The 16,737-nt window shown below is 39.8% G+C and overlaps 1 protein-coding gene across 1 annotated transcript in view; it reads right to left on the minus strand.

Annotated features, from left to right (window-relative positions):
* The window catches only part of CFAP54 (cilia and flagella associated protein 54), a 901,430-nt gene that overhangs the window by 154,663 nt on the left and 730,030 nt on the right, over positions 1-16,737 (minus strand). Inside the window, exons 62-63 of the mRNA XM_053719246.1 lie at positions 7,471-7,650; positions 5,346-5,472 (exon numbers count right to left, since the gene is read on the minus strand). Of these exons, the coding sequence (XP_053575221.1) occupies positions 5,346-5,472; positions 7,471-7,650 (307 nt within the window). The remainder of the gene's footprint in view (positions 1-5,345; positions 5,473-7,470; positions 7,651-16,737) is intronic.

A 16,737-nucleotide genomic window follows, 5' to 3' on the forward strand; every position in this document is an offset into this window, starting at 1 on the left:
ATGCATTTTTAAAGTCCCCCACAGTGTTTTTTGCTACTACCTCTTGAGGAAGTTTATTCCATAAATCAATCACTCTTTCTGTAAAGAAGTGCTTCCTCAAATTACTCCTGAATCTACTACCCTTTAGCTTGAACTCATGACCCCTTTGTAGAATTTGCAAAAAGTATTAATAGCGGACCAAATGGCCGCCTTACAGATTTGCTCCACAGAAGCTTCATTTTTGAAAGCCCATGAAGATGAAACAGCTCTAGTGGAATGAGCCGTAATTCTCTCAGGAGGCTGCTGTCCAGCTCTCTCATAAGCTAAACGGATAACACTTCTCAACCAGAGAGAAAGAGTGGTAGAAGTGGCCATCTGACCTCTACGCTTACCAGAGAAAACAATAATACAAGAAGTAAAACAAACACCTGTCGAAAATCTTTAGTTGCTTGAAGGTAAAATTTAAGAGCACGCACAACATCCAAGTTATGCAAAAGACGTTCCTTCTGGGAAGAAGGGTTAGGACAAAAAGAAGGAACAACAATTTCCTGATTAATATTGCGATTCAACACTACCTTAGGGAGAAACCCCAGCTTAGTAAGAAGGACCACCTTATCAGCATGAAAAATAAGGTAAGGGGAATCACACTGCAGAGCTGAAAGTTCGGAAACTCTGCGAGCAGAAGAAATAGCAAGAAGAAACAAAACATTCCAAGATAGTAATTTAATACTAACAGAATGCATCGGCTCAAACGGAGCCTGCTGAAAAACTCTAAGAACAAGGTTAAGACTCCAAGGAGGAGCAACAGATTAAAACACAGGCCTGGTTCTGACGAAGACCTGAACAAAAGACTGAACAGCTGGCAGAACTGCCAGACGTTTATGCAGAAGAATAGAAATTTGACCCTTCAAAGTACTGACTGACAAACCCATCTCAAGAAAAGCCAAAATTCGAGGAACCCTTACTCTGTTCCAAGAAAAACATTTCTGAATCACACCAATGAAGGTATTTACACCATACCCTATGGTAAATTCTGAGAGTAACCGGTTTACGAGCCTGAAGCATAGTATCTATGACTTTCTCAGAGAAGCCACGTCTAGCCAAACTTAGACGTTCAATCTCCAAGCAGTCAGCTTCAGACCAGACCAAACCAGATTTGGATGAAGAAAGGGACCCTGAAGTAGAAGGTCCTTCCTGAAAGGTAACCTCCATGGCGGAAGAGATGACATCATCACCAGATCCGCGAACTAGATCCTGCAAGGCCATGCAGGAGCTATTAGAATCACAGAAGCTCTCTCCTGTTTGATGTGAACAATTACTTGTGGAAGCAACGCAAATGGAGGAAACAGTTATGCTAGATTGAAGCTCCAAGGAACCGCTAGAGCATCTACCAGAATGGCTTGAGGATCTCTTCACCTCGAAACGTACTTTGAAAGCTTGGCATTTTCATGAGACGCCATCTGATCCAACTCCGGAAACCCCCACCTGAGAGTTATCATTGTGAAAACCTCTGGGTGGAGAGCCTACTCTCTGGGATGAAAAGTCTGCCTGCTTAGAAAATTCGCCTCCCAGTTGTCCACCCCTGGTATGTGGAAGGCAGAGAGATGGCAATTGTGAGACTCCGCCCACTGGAGAATGTGAGACACCTCCTTCATTGCCAAGGAACTCTGAGTTCCTCCCTGGTGATTGATGTAGGCCACCAAGGTGATGTTGTCCGAATTAAATTTGATAAATTGGACCAAAGCTAGTTAAGGCCAAGCTATTAAAGCATAGAAAATTGCTCTCAACTCCAAGATGTTTATTGGAAGAGATGACTCCTTTGGAGTCAACAGACCCCTGTCATTAAGAAACCCCAAACTGCTCCCCAGTCTAACAGGCTGGTATCCATGGTCACAATCACCCAGGAAGGCCTCAGGACACATGTGCCCAGGAGACAGATGGTCCTGTGAAACCCACCATGAAAGTGAGACTCATGTTGGGGAATCCAAATCTATCTTCTGTGAGAGATTTGAGTGGTCCCCGTTCCATTGACTGAGCATGCATAGCTGTAGAGGTCTCAGATGGAACCGAGCAAAAGGAATGATGTCCATGAAGGTAACCATCAGTCCAATCACCTCCATGCATTGAGCCACAGATGGACAAATAGCAGACTGGAGGGACAGAAAAATCTTCATGGACAGGGAATCTATGATTGTTTCCAAGAAACAAACCCTTGTATCTGGAACAAGGGAACTCTTTCCCAGATTAACTTTCCACCCGTGGGAACGTAGAATAGACAACAACATCTCAGTATGAGATATTGCTAGATGAAAAGATGACGCTTGAACTAGAATGTTGTCTAGATAAGGTGCCACAGCAATACCTTGGGACCTGACCACTGCCAAAAGAGCCCCCAGAACCTTTGTAAAAATTCTGGGAGTTGTAGCAAGGCCAAAAGGAAGGGCAACAAACTGGAAATGTTTGTCCTGGAAGGCAAACCTTAGATACTGGTAATGATCCCTGTGAATAGAAGGTCCTTCAGCTCTATGGTCATCATGAACTGGCCCTTTTGGACCAAAGGAAGAATAGAACGGATGTCTCCATCTTTATCAAAGGCAGTTGCATAACGTGCGTTAGGCGTTCACACTGCCTCCTCTGCTTTAATTAGTTAAATTGTTGGCCTTAACTGACATTTTTTGTAGATAGACCGCATTTGACCGTGAAATTTGGGGTTTTCCTCTCAGGTGGATAGCGAGTAGATCCTGAGGTATACATAGGCATTATAGATTAGTATATTTCCTCTGAGTATAGTCCTAACACTGTTGCTCTGGTATTAGCCCCTTTACCCCTGGTCTGTCTGCATATGCAATTTATTGTTAAATTATTTGTTTAAATACAAGATAATCTTGTTCTTATTCCTAGAGGGGTCAGTGACTGTTCTACTTAGCTAGTTCTTATTTTTAACTATTGGATGGCATGGGCCATCATTTTTATTTTTTATTCAATGTTAAGTTTTAATACAATACTCCTACACACAGTTCAATTTTGTACGCGACTATCCTCTGTACAAGTGTGCCATATTATGCCTCTTTTCTCTTTAATTATTAAACTCTTTGGATTCTTTGCAACAGATTCGGATTCTTCCAAAGTAGCAAGAACCTCCTTCAAAAGAACTCAAAGGTGTTCTAACTTAAATCTGAAATTAATCTCCTCTGAATCTGCAGAATTTGTCACTACAGTATCAGAATCTGACAATTCCCCCTCATAAGCCACTGAAGAACCATCCTCATTAGATAATTGAGACAAACTAACGCAACTTTAGCGGAGTCAGTCTTACTAACGTCAATATGTTTAGATTTCCTCTTTCGTTTACCAGAAACCGTTGAAAAGCTGATAAAGCTGCAGAAACAGCAGAAGTAATCTAAGCAGTGAAATCCCCAGGAGGTTGAGAGGAACCACAGGGCACTGCATGTGAAACTTGGGAAGCTTGAGGGGAAAGCTGAGGCGTACCTAGGATAACACTATCCTGAGAGACAGGAGGCTCAGGGAGAGACATCTTATCTTTACTCTTTAAAGTTTTATTTAAACATGAAGAGCAAAACTGTACAGGAGGAATTATCTTAGCCTCCAAACACAATAAGCATTTTTCAAATGAATCAACTTCAGTATTAGTGTCTATAATTGGATATCAGTTCATAATTAACAAAAGAAATTTAAAATGCCAAATTAAGTTTATTTATATGAAGCAATAAAACATAAAAAGCACTTAAAACCCTCAGCTCTGCTGAGGTCTTACCCCTCCAGAAGTTGCTATCCCACTAGCACAGAAAACCGGACACACCCGGTAGCAAAAAAACACCTCCTTGTTACCGGAACAGCCCAAATCCACTTGCCACTTTAGATAGAAGAAAATGTAGCCTCCACAGTCGCCGCGGCAAACTCCGATCTGAACAGAGAAGCCGAAAGCCAGAAGTGCCGAGGAGCGGTCACATGACCGCAATAATAAAAAAAAGTTTATTTTTAAAATAATTGTGAGAAACAAAAACCAACAGCAGCACAGCAAAAGTGATTGGGCCAATAAGCAGAGCTGAAAGTGATTGCAACAAGTAAGAAGTAAAACAAACACCTGTCAAAAACTTCATACACTCTACCATCTCTGAGCCCCCAATAAAAAATTATGTCTATTTTCACATGAAAGCAGTGCCCCTAAAACAGATTCAAATACTTTCCACAAGGATTTAACCCTTATAGTGCCGGTACCTTCAAACCTAGAAGGGAAAGCACTTACCTGTGGATCCTGCTCTGTTAGGCAGGAGCTGTTTTCTGAGGTGTGGCAGCTTTACCATATCTACCAGAAATCTATAGAAAAGAAAGAACAGAGTAACCAACTCTGGCTTTCTATAATAGGGGAAGCAATAATGTTAGAAGTTTAAGCAAAGACTACTTCTAACTGCTAATAGCCACCATTACGCTTACTAAAGAGATTGACATGGACACAGCATAGCCCCAATCCTTGCTTGCAGGGAAAAGTACCCATTCAAAGTATTAAAATCTTCAGACACCATCTTTGCCATACTCCCGTGATCAAGGCAAAGAGAATGACTGGGGTTTATGGGTAAGGGAAGTGATACTTAACAGCTCTGCTGGGGAGCTCTTTGCCTCCTCCTGCTGGCCAGGAGTGAATATCCCACTAGTAATTAGAATGTTTCATGGACTCTCCATGCCATAGGAAAGAAAAACATATTTATGCAATATTCATATTTAATAAAGTGTTAAACTGTGTGTGTATATATATATATGTATATATATATATATATATATGTATAAATATATTTTTCTGCAAAACAAACATCAGTTATATGTAGCACTATAGAATATACAATCAGTTTTGTGCTTGAGTAGGGTGTGTCGTCCCCCCCCAATTTTTTGCTCCATTGACTTCTATAGAGGAATAGGTTATTGCACGCACAATATTCTAAGTTCGGGTTTCTGCGCTCGTCAGGTTATTGTGCGAGCAAAAACAGTTCACTTTCAACTCATAATACGAGGGCAACCCGACGCATGCAAAAAGCTTACTTCTAGCGCAGTTAACGCTTGAGCAGGAGCATTAAATGGCGCTCCACTTGAAATCTGGTCCAGTATTATTTACACAATCTTCAAGTAATTTTTTAAATAATTGATTACTATTACAGCAAATTATAGAACAATTAGGAGACAGCAAGAATATTGAAAACCCACCAAATATGTTTAAGGAGCCATAGAGACACAGGATAATTAATCCTAAAGAATCAGGAGATATAAGTAAAAATCTAGGAGTTATGTCTTCCTAGTTCCCAAGATTTTTCATGCTCTAACTAAAGCTATAAATTTATTGTAGGAAATCTTACCAATTCTCCGTTTGACTTCAGCCAGTAAATTGATATGTGGCAGATAAATATTTCTCAGAGGTGCCAGGGGTACTGTTGCAATCTCATTTGTAACATGATGCTCAATAGCTTCACCAAGAGACAGAAGCTACAAAACAAAACATAAATTACGCACATTACATCATAAAACCAGGGACACACATTTCACTTTTAGCCCAACCTCAAGTATCTTAACATTATATTTAATTTAAAACTTAGTATAAGTACTGCATAGACTTGGTGTATGTGCATATACTTGGTGTATGTGCATATACTTGGTGTATGTGTATATATATGTGTGTGTATATATATATATATATATATATATATATATATATATATACACACACAGTATTTCACAGACATGCCATTTTAGCAAACTCATTATTTAGGTTTATGACATGGTGTAAGGTAACACTTGCTGGTAACTTATAACCTGAATATGAGACATTTTTAGTTAATGTAAGGCATTTTACAGAATTAATATGTTGCTTTGAGTAAGTTTAAAGGGACATTCCAGTCAAAATTAGAAAGCACATAGATGAATTACATACTTGCAATATACATCTATTGGCAAAATGCTTCTAATAAAAGTGATCACTGTTTTAGTGTTAGCATTTTTCTCTGCAGGCATAGCTAGATATTCTTAGTGCACCAGCATTTTAAATACTGCAGCTGCATAGATAATCAGTGGGGCTTGTATCATGTTAGCAATGATGCAATTTGAGTCATTACAAAATAATACAAGCACCTTAGACACTTTGTGCAGGTTTTTAAACAAGTGTTGTGTTTAAAATGCTAGTCCATGGAGCATAGTTAAATACACTCTTGAAACAGATATACTTTTTACTAGAAGCAGTTTTGCTAATGCAAGTATATTGCAAAAACGCTTCTATTAAAAACCGAATGCAGCTGTGTGCGTTTCAATTTTGACTGGAATATCACTTTAGCAGGACACACAGTCATTTAGCAAAAGAGTATAGGAGATTGGTTCACAAACAAGGTTGAGTAGAGGGTGACATAAAATGAAGGGTGAAAAGAAACCAAATAACACACATTATTTATTTTGTCTTGACTATTACAGTCTCTTTTTGTTTGATGTTAAAATCTTGCAGATGACTCAGGTGCAGCTGATCCGTGTGTGCACCCAGTTAGAACTCCAGCTTTAGGTGAGACATTGGTCTACGATCAGTAAAACTTGTTCCTGAAACTAATGTCACACTGACAAAAGCTTTGCAATGTGTAAAAATGTGTACCCGTCCCTCCTCACATTATAAATAAAAAAAGCTGCATCTATCTTGTATCAGTAAACTTCCTGTTGAATAGAACTAGTTCCATTGTGAACAATTCCAGCATCACAAAAATACTTTAAAGCATTACAATTTTTTTTTTAAAACAATCCACCCTAATATGTTCACACAAAAATGTAAATTAAATTTAAAACTGAGACCACCTTGTTAGATTTGATATAGCCAGACATAACTGCGAGACGAGATGATTCACAAGGGCAACAATGTATTTCGCAATGTCTGAAAGACACTGACCGAGCCTCTAGAATGCCCTGAAATGCCTTATTCTTGTCTGTGAGGTTTCTGAGCCAGTTCTCATTTTATCCAGCAAGACAATTGTACCAGAATAAAACAATTTAGGAACATTTACAAACCCTTTTGGCACAAGTGTTTTAATCACTGCTTTTTTGAATTCCTAGTGGATCTTAATTGATGTGCAAGATCAAATTTGCTTAATTCTCCTGGTATCCTTTATGGAAGGAGAAGCAATGAACTGCGGGGAACTAAACACATTTGGTGAGCAAATCACAATATGCATGCATAGCTCCCATTAATGCATTGCTGCTCCTGAACCTACCTTGGTATGCTTATTCAACTAAGGATACCAAGAGAATGAATCAAGGTAGATAATAGAAGTAAATTGTAATGTGGTTTAAAATCAAATGTTCTGTCTGCATCATGAAATAAAAACTCTTGGTTTCATGTCCCTTTAACACAACTACCACTAACAAAACGCTAAATAAAAGATAGGTGAAGAAAGCCTCTATGAATTTCGAACATGATCCTGCTGGGATACAATATGTGTGAAATCTACTTACTTCTTTTATGATAAGTTTATGAGCTAACTTTAAGGTGTCCAGCTGCTTTGTACAAAGCTCCTGGTTATCATCATTATTCTCCATTTCCATTAGATCAGCCAACAGAATCAGGCTCTGAGCAAGTGTTAAAGAAGCTGTAGGAGAAGTAAAACTCTTTCCCTCAAGTAGATGGATAATATTCTGTTTAGTGAAATACAAAAATTTATTAATATGTGCAGCAAATAAACAGGGGTGTTTGAACTAAATTAAACTAACATATGATATGAAGAAACGTATAAGATAAACCATACAAACATTTTACAGGACTTTTGTGTAGTATTATAGTAAATTACCATACCCTCTGTTAGGGCTGCACGATTAATCGCCGCAATTTTAAAACCAGGAGGGTATGCAATGTTTAGCCCCGCCCCCTATGACGTACAGAAGGGAGCTCATATAGGCTAGCCCTCCGCTGCCAAATAAACCGAGTTTGTCTCCACCTGTGCAAGCACCTTCTCTCCCCTCTCACTATGGCTGTCTTGACTCGAGCTTCTAAGTCTGGACTCCTGGACCACCTTCTGCATGATCTGCTGAGCTAACAGGGGAAAGCCTAACCCTGACATCGGAACCAGAACCTTGTGGAACGCTCAATGGTCTCAGTAATGGCGCTCCCCACAGAGGATAGGCTATGTAATTTGCCTGTAGAAAGCAACGATCCACTCATTCAATGAGTAAAAAAACCCTTTATTCAATACTTGTTTAAAAACATAAGCTTCCGTTTATGCTTTTAAACAAGTTTTGAATAAAGTGTTTTTTACCCATTGAAGGAGTGGATTGTTGCTTTCTACAGTATTATTATTATCCAGTTGATCCTTACCTTCCTGCAGAGTTCCGTAGCACTACCCAGTCACCTAACTTTACTCCCTTCCCCCCCAACGCTGACGCCATTGGAAGCGTCCGTGTGTACCGCATGAGAAGCGGAGACGCTAACAGGCGAGAGGAGGGCCAGTGGATTGTGAGCCACATACCGTCTCGAGACACGAGGCACCTCTACGCAACAGTGCACACAACGGCATTACAGGAGCCAGATGCCTGGGGTTGGGTAAGCTGTTATAACAAATGATCCAAGAGCGCCAAACTAGAGGCAAAGGAAGAATCTAACGATTGAATGATTATTACTCAAACATATGATTGATTATTATTCCAACATTTATTAACATATATTACCTAATGACATGGATCCATGTTACAAATAAACTAAAAATACAATAGAATATAGTTAAAACATGTACAAGATGTAATGTGGAAGCATATATAAAACAATATAAAAAACAATTCCAAATGCAAATGTCAATCGTTAAAATAAGTTAATGGGTAAACAAATAAGAGTCACGTGAAATGATCTCTATATTATATAAAAAAGAAGTTCAATAGGTGATATAATCCCCTTGATTAAACATGATGGTAAAAATGATGGTAAAAAATCCAGTGAAAAAATCCAGTGATAAAAAGAAAATGAAAAAACAAACACAAAAATTTATTTGAATCTGTGAAGCAGTGGGAAGGTGTAAAATATAATATAGGGATCCCCAAAAAAGATAATGAAATGTAAATGTGTAAAAACCAAAAATATAGAATGTAAATGTGTAAAAACCAAAAATATCCAAAAATAGAAAAATGTGGAAAAATGTGAAAAAATGAGACTAAAATTAAAAATGGAAATAGTGCATCCAAATGTCAAATAGTAAAAAGATGGGTGTATATACTCCAATTGGGTGTCAGTTAATGAATGTTAATGAGTGATCCTCCTTGTGAGTGTATCTGTGTGAGTGAAGATGATCTTTCCTTCTTGAGAAAGGCCTGTTAAATAGGCCGAAACGCGTTGACAAAATTGGTGAGCATTATTTCATTATCATTTATGGTTTTAAATGTTATTGCACTATGTTATTTTTCTGAATTACAGGAATTATTAAAGTTAATACAGAAAGAAAAATACAATTATCCAGCGAAAGGAAAGATCATCTTCACTCACATGGATACACTCACAAGGAGGATCACTCATTAACATTCATTAACTGACACCCAATTGGAGTATATACACCAATCTTTTTACTATTTGACATTTGGATGCACTATTTCCATTTTTAATTTTAGTCTCATTTTTTCACATTTTTCCACATTTTTCTATTTTTGGATATTTTTGGTTTTTACACATTTACATTCTATATTTTTGGTTTTTACACATTTACATTTCATTATCTTTTTTGGGGATCCCTATATTATATTTTACACCTTCCCACTGCTTCACAGATTCAAATTAATTTTTGTATTTGTTTTTTCATTTTCTTTTTATCACTGGATTTTTTACCATCATTTTTACCATCATGTTTAATCAAGGGGATTATATCACCTATTGAACTTCTTTTTTCTATAATATAGAGATCATTTCACGTGACTCTTATTTGTTTACCCATTAACTTATTTTAACGATTGACATTTGCATTTGGAATTGTTTTTTATATTGTTTTATATATGCTTCCACATTACATCTTGTACATGTTTTAACTATATTATATTGTATTTTTAGTTTATTTGTAACATGGATCCATGTCATTAGGTAATATATGTTAATAAATGTTGGAATAATAATCAATCATATGTTTGAGTAATAATCATTCAATCGTTAGATTCTTCCTTTGCCTCTAGTTTGGCGCTCTTGGATCATTTGTTATATTTGTGTTCCCTTTAGGGTTAGCTAGATACCCTACATTCCAGGAGCTATAAGGAAGGAGGTTGAGCGCTGGTAGACATTTTAAACATATTCTTGGGTAAGCTGTTACCCTAGGTATTGACTGGGATTATGGGGAGTGAGTACTTTGAGTGATTGCGGAGCACTTCCTGAGTAAAAGAAGTGTTGACTTTTAAACACTGAACCCCTCCCTTTATTCTTTATGTCATTTGCCTTTCTTTTAAAGTGGAATCTTGGGAATTTGAGAAAAACATAATTTATGCTTACCTGATAAATTCCTTTCTTCTGTTGTGTGATCAGTCCACGGGTCATCATTACTTCTGGGATATAACTCCTCCCCAACAGGAAATGCAAGAGGATTCACCCAGCAGAGCTGCATATAGCTCCTCCCCTCTACGTCAGTCCCAGTCATTCGACCAAGAATCAACGAGAAAGGAGTAACCAAGGGTGAAGTGGTGACTGGAGTATAATTTAAAAAATATTTACCTGCCTTAAAACAGGGCGGGCCGTGGACTGATCACACAACAGAAGAAAGGAATTTATCAGGTAAGCATAAATTATGTTTTCTTCTGTTATGTGTGATCAGTCCACGGGTCATCATTACTTCTGGGATACCAATACCAAAGCAAAAGTACACGGATGACGGGAGGGATAGGCAGGCTCATTATACAGAAGGAACCACTGCCTGAAGAACCTTTCTCCCAAAAATAGCCTCCGAAGAAGCAAAAGTGTCAAATTTGTAAAATTTGGAAAAAGTATGAAGCGAAGACCAAGTTGCAGCCTTGCAAATCTGTTCAACAGAGGCCTCATTCTTAAAGGCCCAAGTGGAAGCCACAGCTCTAGTGGAGTGGGCTGTAATTCTTTCAGGAGGCTGCTGTCCAGCAGTCTCATAGGCTAAACGTATTATGCTACGAAGCCAAAAAGAGAGAGAGGTAGCAGAAGCTTTTTGACCTCTCCTCTGTCCAGAATAAACGACAAACAGGGAAGAAGTTTGGCGAAAATCTTTAGTTGCCTGCAAGTAGAACTTGAGGGCACGAACTACATCCAGATTGTGTAGAAGACGTTCCTTCTTTGAAGAAGGATTTGGACACAAGGATGGAACAACAATCTCTTGATTGATATTCCTGTTAGTGACTACCTTAGGTAAGAACCCAGGTTTAGTACGCAGAACTACCTTGTCTGAGTGAAAAATCAGATAAGGAGAATCACAATGTAAGGCTGATAACTCAGAGACTCTTCGAGCCGAGGAAATAGCCATTAAAAACAGAACTTTCCAAGATAACAATCTTATATCAATGGAATGAAGGGGTTCAAACGGAACACCTTGTAAAACGTTAAGAACTAAGTTTAAACTCCATGGCGGAGCAACAGCTTTAAACACAGGCTTGATCCTAGCTAAAGCCTGACAAAAAGCCTGGACGTCTGGATTTTCTGACAGACGCCTGTGTAACAAGATGGACAGAGCTGAAATCTGTCCCTTTAATGAACTAGCTGATAAACCCTTTTCTAAACCTTCTTGTAGAAAAGACAATATCCTAGCGATCCTAACCTTACTCCAGGAGTAACCTTTGGATTCGCACCAGTATAGGTATTTACGCCATATTTTATGGTAAATCCTTCTGGTAACAGGCTTCCTAGCCTGTATCAGGGTATCAATAACCGACTCAGAAAAACCACGTTTTGATAAAATCAAGCGTTCAATTTCCAAGCAGTCAGCTTCAGAGAATTTAGATTTTGATGTTTGAATGGACCCTGTATCAGAAGGTCCTGTCTTAGAGGTAGAGACCAAGGCGGACAGGATGACATGTCCACTAGATCTGCATACCAAGTCCTGCGTGGCCATGCAGGCGCTATTAGAATCACTGATGCTCTCTCCTGTTTGATTTTGGCAATCAATCGAGGAAGCAGCGGGAAGGGTGGAAACACATAAGCCATCCCGAAGTTCCAAGGTGCTGTCAAAGCATCTATCAGAATCGCTCCCGGATCCCTGGATCTGGACCCGTAGTGAGGAAGTTTGGCGTTCTGGCGAGACGCCATGAGATCTATCTCTGGTTTGCCCCAACGTCGAAGTATTTGGGCAAAGACCTCCGGATGAAGTTCCCACTCCCCCGGATGAAAAGTCTGGCGACTCAAGAAATCCGCCTCCCAGTTCTCCACTCCCGGGATGTGGATTGCTGACAGGTGGCAAGAGTGAGACTCTGCCCAGCGAATTATCTTTGATACTTCCATCATTGCTAGGGAGCTTCTTGTCCCTCCCTGATGGTTGATGTAAGCTACCGTCGTGATGTTGTCCGACTGAAACCTGATGAACCCCCGAGTTGCTAATTGGGGCCAAGCCAGAAGGGCATTGAGAACTGCTCTCAATTCCAGGATGTTTATTGGAAGGAGACTCTCCTCCTGATTCCATAGTCCCTGAGCCTTCAGAGAATCCCAGACAGCGCCCCAACCTAGTAGGCTGGCGTCTGTTGTTACAATTGTCCAGTCTGGCCTGCTGAATGGCATCCCCCTGGACAGGTGTGGCCGATAAAGCCACCATAGAAGAGAATTTCTGGTCTCTTGATTCAGATTCAGAGTAGGGGACAAATTTGAGTAATCCCCATTCCACTGACTTAGCATGCACAATTGCAGCGGTCTGAGGTGTAGGCGTGCAAAAGGTACTATGTCCATTGCCGCTACCATTAAGCCGATCACCTCCATGCATTGAGCTACTGACGGGTGTTGAATGAAATGAAGGACACGGCATGCATTTTGAAGCTTTGTTAACCTGTCTTCTGTCAGGTAAATCTTCATTTCTACAGAATCTATAAGAGTCCCCAAGAATGGAACTCTTGTGAGAGGAAAGAGAGAACTCTTCTTTTCGTTCACTTTCCATCCATGCGACCTTAGAAATGCCAGAACTAACTCTGTATGAGACTTGGCAGTTTGAAAGCTTGAAGCTTGTATTAGAATGTCGTCTAGGTACGGAGCTACCGAAATCCCTCGCGGTCTTAGTACCGCCAGAAGGGCACCCAGAACCTTTGTGAAGATTCTTGGAGCCGTAGCCAATCCGAATGGAAGAGCTACAAACTGGTAGTGCCTGTCTAAGAAGGCAAACCTTAGATACCGGTGATGATCTTTGTGGATCGGTATGTGAAGGTAAGCATCTTTTAAATCCACTGTGGTCATGTACTGACCCTTTTGGATCATGGGTAAGATTGTCCGAATAGTTTCCATTTTGAAGGATGGAACTCTTAGGAATTTGTTTAGAATCTTTAAATCTAAGATTGGCCTGAAAGTTCCCTCTTTTTTGGGAACCACAAACAGGTTTGAGTAGAACCCTTGTCCTTGTTCCGACCGCGGAACCGGATGGATCACTCCCATTAATAACAGATCTTGTACACAGCGTAGAAACGCCTCTTTCTTTATCTGGTTTGTTGACAACCTTGACAGATGAAATCTCCCTCTTGGGGGAGATAATTTGAAGTCTAGAAGGTATCCCTGAGATATGATCTCTAGTGCCCAGGGATCCTGAACATCCCTTGCCCAGGCCTGGGCGAAGAGAGAAAGTCTGCCCCCCACTAGATCCGGTCCCGGATCGGGGGCTCTCGATTCATGCTGTCTTTGGGGCAGCAGCAGGTTTCCTGGCCTGCTTGCTCTTGTTCCAGGACTGGTTAGGCTTCCAGCCTTGCCTGTAACGAGCAACAGCTCCCTCCTGTTTTGGTGCAGTGGAGGTTGATGCTGCTCCTGTTTTGAAATTCCGAAAGGGACGAAAATTAGACTGTCTAGCCTTAGCTTTGGCTTTGTCTTGAGGTAGGGCGTGGCCCTTACCTCCTGTAATGTCAGCGATAATTTCTTTCAAACCGGGCCCAAATAAAGACTGCCCCTTGAAAGGTATATTAAGTAATTTGGACTTAGAAGTAACATCGGCTGACCAGGATTTTAGCCACAGCGCTCTACGTGCCTGTATGGCGAATCCTGAGTTCTTAGCCGTAAGTTTGGTTAAATGTACTACGGCCTCCGAAATGAAAGAATTAGCTAGTTTAAGGACTCTAAGCCTGTCCGTAATGTCGTCTAGCGTAGATGAACTAAGGTTCTCTTCCAGAGACTCAATCCAAAATGCTGCCGCAGCCGTAATCGGCGCGATACATGCAAGGGGTTGCAATATAAAACCTTGTTGAACAAACATTTTCTTAAGGTAACCCTCTAATTTTTTATCCATAGGATCTGAAAAAGCACAGCTATCCTCCACCGGGATAGTGGTACGCTTAGCTAAAGTAGAAACTGCTCCCTCCACCTTAGGGACCGTTTGCCATAAGTCCCGAGTGGTGGCGTCTATTGGAAACATCTTTCTAAATATTGGAGGGGGTGAGAACGGCACACCGGGTCTATCCCACTCCTTAGTAACAATTTCAGTTAGTCTCTTAGGTATAGGAAAAACGTCAGTACTCGCCGGTACCGCAAAGTATTTATCCAACCTACACAGTTTCTCTGGTATTGCAACGGTGTTACAATCATTAAGAGCTGCTAAGACCTCCCCTAGTAATACACGGAGGTTTTCCAATTTAAATTTAAAATTTGAAATATCTGAATCCAATCTGTTTGGATCAGAACCGTCACCCACAGAATGAAGCTCTCCGTCCTCATGCTCTGCGAGCTGTGACGCAGTATCAGACATGGCCCTAGTATTGTCAGCGCACTCTGTTCTCACCCCAGAGTGATCACGCTTGCCTCTTAGTTCTGGTAATTTAGACAAAACTTCAGTCATAACAGTAGCCATATCTTGTAATGTTATCTGTAATGGCCGCCCAGATGTACTAGGCGCCATAATATCACGCACCTCCCGGGCGGGAGATGCAGGTACTGCCGCGTGAGGCGAGTTAGTCGGCATAACTCTCCCCTCGCTGTTTGGTGAAATTTGTTCACATTGTACAGATTGACTTTTATTTAAAGTAGCATCAATGCAGTTAGTACATAAATTTCTATTGGGCTCCACCTTGGCATTGGAACAAATGACACAGATATCTTCCTCTGAGTCAGACATGTTTAACACACTAGCAAAAAACTTACAACTTGGTTATAATCTTTTTTAGCAAAAACGTACTGTGCCTCAAAGAGGTACTAAACGATTAAATGACAGTTGAAATAATGAACTGAAAAACAGTTATAGCATCAAACTTTAAAACAACACAACTTTTAGCAAAGGTTTGTTCCCATTAGTAAAATAACACTAATTAAATCTGACATAAAAAATACAAAGCAACGTCTTTATTCACAGTCACTATAAGAATTCTCACAGCTCTGCTGAGAGAATTTACCTCCCTTCAAAGAAGTTTGAAGACCCCTGAGATCTGTCAGAGATGAACCGGATCATGCAGGAAATATAAAAGTAACTGACTGGAATTTTTTGATGCGTAGCAAAGAGCGCCAAAAACGGCCCCTCCCTCTCCCACACAGCAGTGAAGAGAAACGAAACTGTCACAAATAAAAGCAAAAAAGGCTGCCAAGTGGAAAATAATGCCCAAATATTTATTCACACAGTACCTCAGCAATGTAAACGATTCTACATTCCAGCAAAAACGTTTAACATGATAAATAGTTATTAAAAGGATTAGTGACCTTTAACAGAGTAGTTCCGGTGAAATACCATCCCCAGAATACTGAAGTGTATACATACATGTCATTTTAACGGTATGGCAGGATTTTCTCATCAATTCCATTCAGAAAATAAAAACTGCTACATACCTCAATGCAGATTCATCTGCCCGCTGTCCCCTGATCTGAAGCCTTTACCTCCCTCAGATGGCCGAGAACAGCAATATGATCTTAACAACTCCGGTTAAAATCATAGTAAAAAACTCTGGCAGATTCTTCCTCAAACTCTGCCAGAGAAGTAATAACACGCTCCGGTGCTATTGTAAAATAACAAACTTTTGATTGAAGTCATAAAAACTAAGTATAATCACCATAGTCCTCTCACACATCCTATCTAGTCGTTGGGTGCAAGAGAATGACTGGGACTGACGTAGAGGGGAGGAGCTATATGCAGCTCTGCTGGGTGAATCCTCTTGCATTTCCTGTTGGGGAGGAGTTATATCCCAGAAGTAATGATGACCCGTGGACTGATCACACATAACAGAAGAAAATGTTGTGTCCAAAATCGCGATTTGAATTTTTGCCCATATCACCCTAGTCTGTGTGTGAAAACATTATGAATACATGGACAACTTGTTTTCTGCAATGGCTTTCAATAGCCAAACAGGGAACAATCACTATACAGGTTTTATTACAATCACAAAGTGTTTCATGTCCTTTTATGTCTTAAACAATCACAGGTCAGAAATCCATGGAAGCAATATAATAAAGTTAGAATCATATAAAAACTGGAATAACCTACACCCATAAATTAAACTTGTAAGCCAAAATGTAGATATTATTTTGTAAAGCGAAACTATAAAATTATAAAGATACCTTGGCAACAATGTACAGTATAACAATGCAGAATTATAATAATATGATGTACCTTATCCCTTATGTGGTCCTAAAACCAAATGCATTACAGA

The sequence above is a fragment of the Bombina bombina genome, chromosome 6 (assembly GCF_027579735.1).
Source record: "Bombina bombina isolate aBomBom1 chromosome 6, aBomBom1.pri, whole genome shotgun sequence".
NCBI classification, from domain to species: Eukaryota; Metazoa; Chordata; class Amphibia; order Anura; family Bombinatoridae; genus Bombina; species Bombina bombina.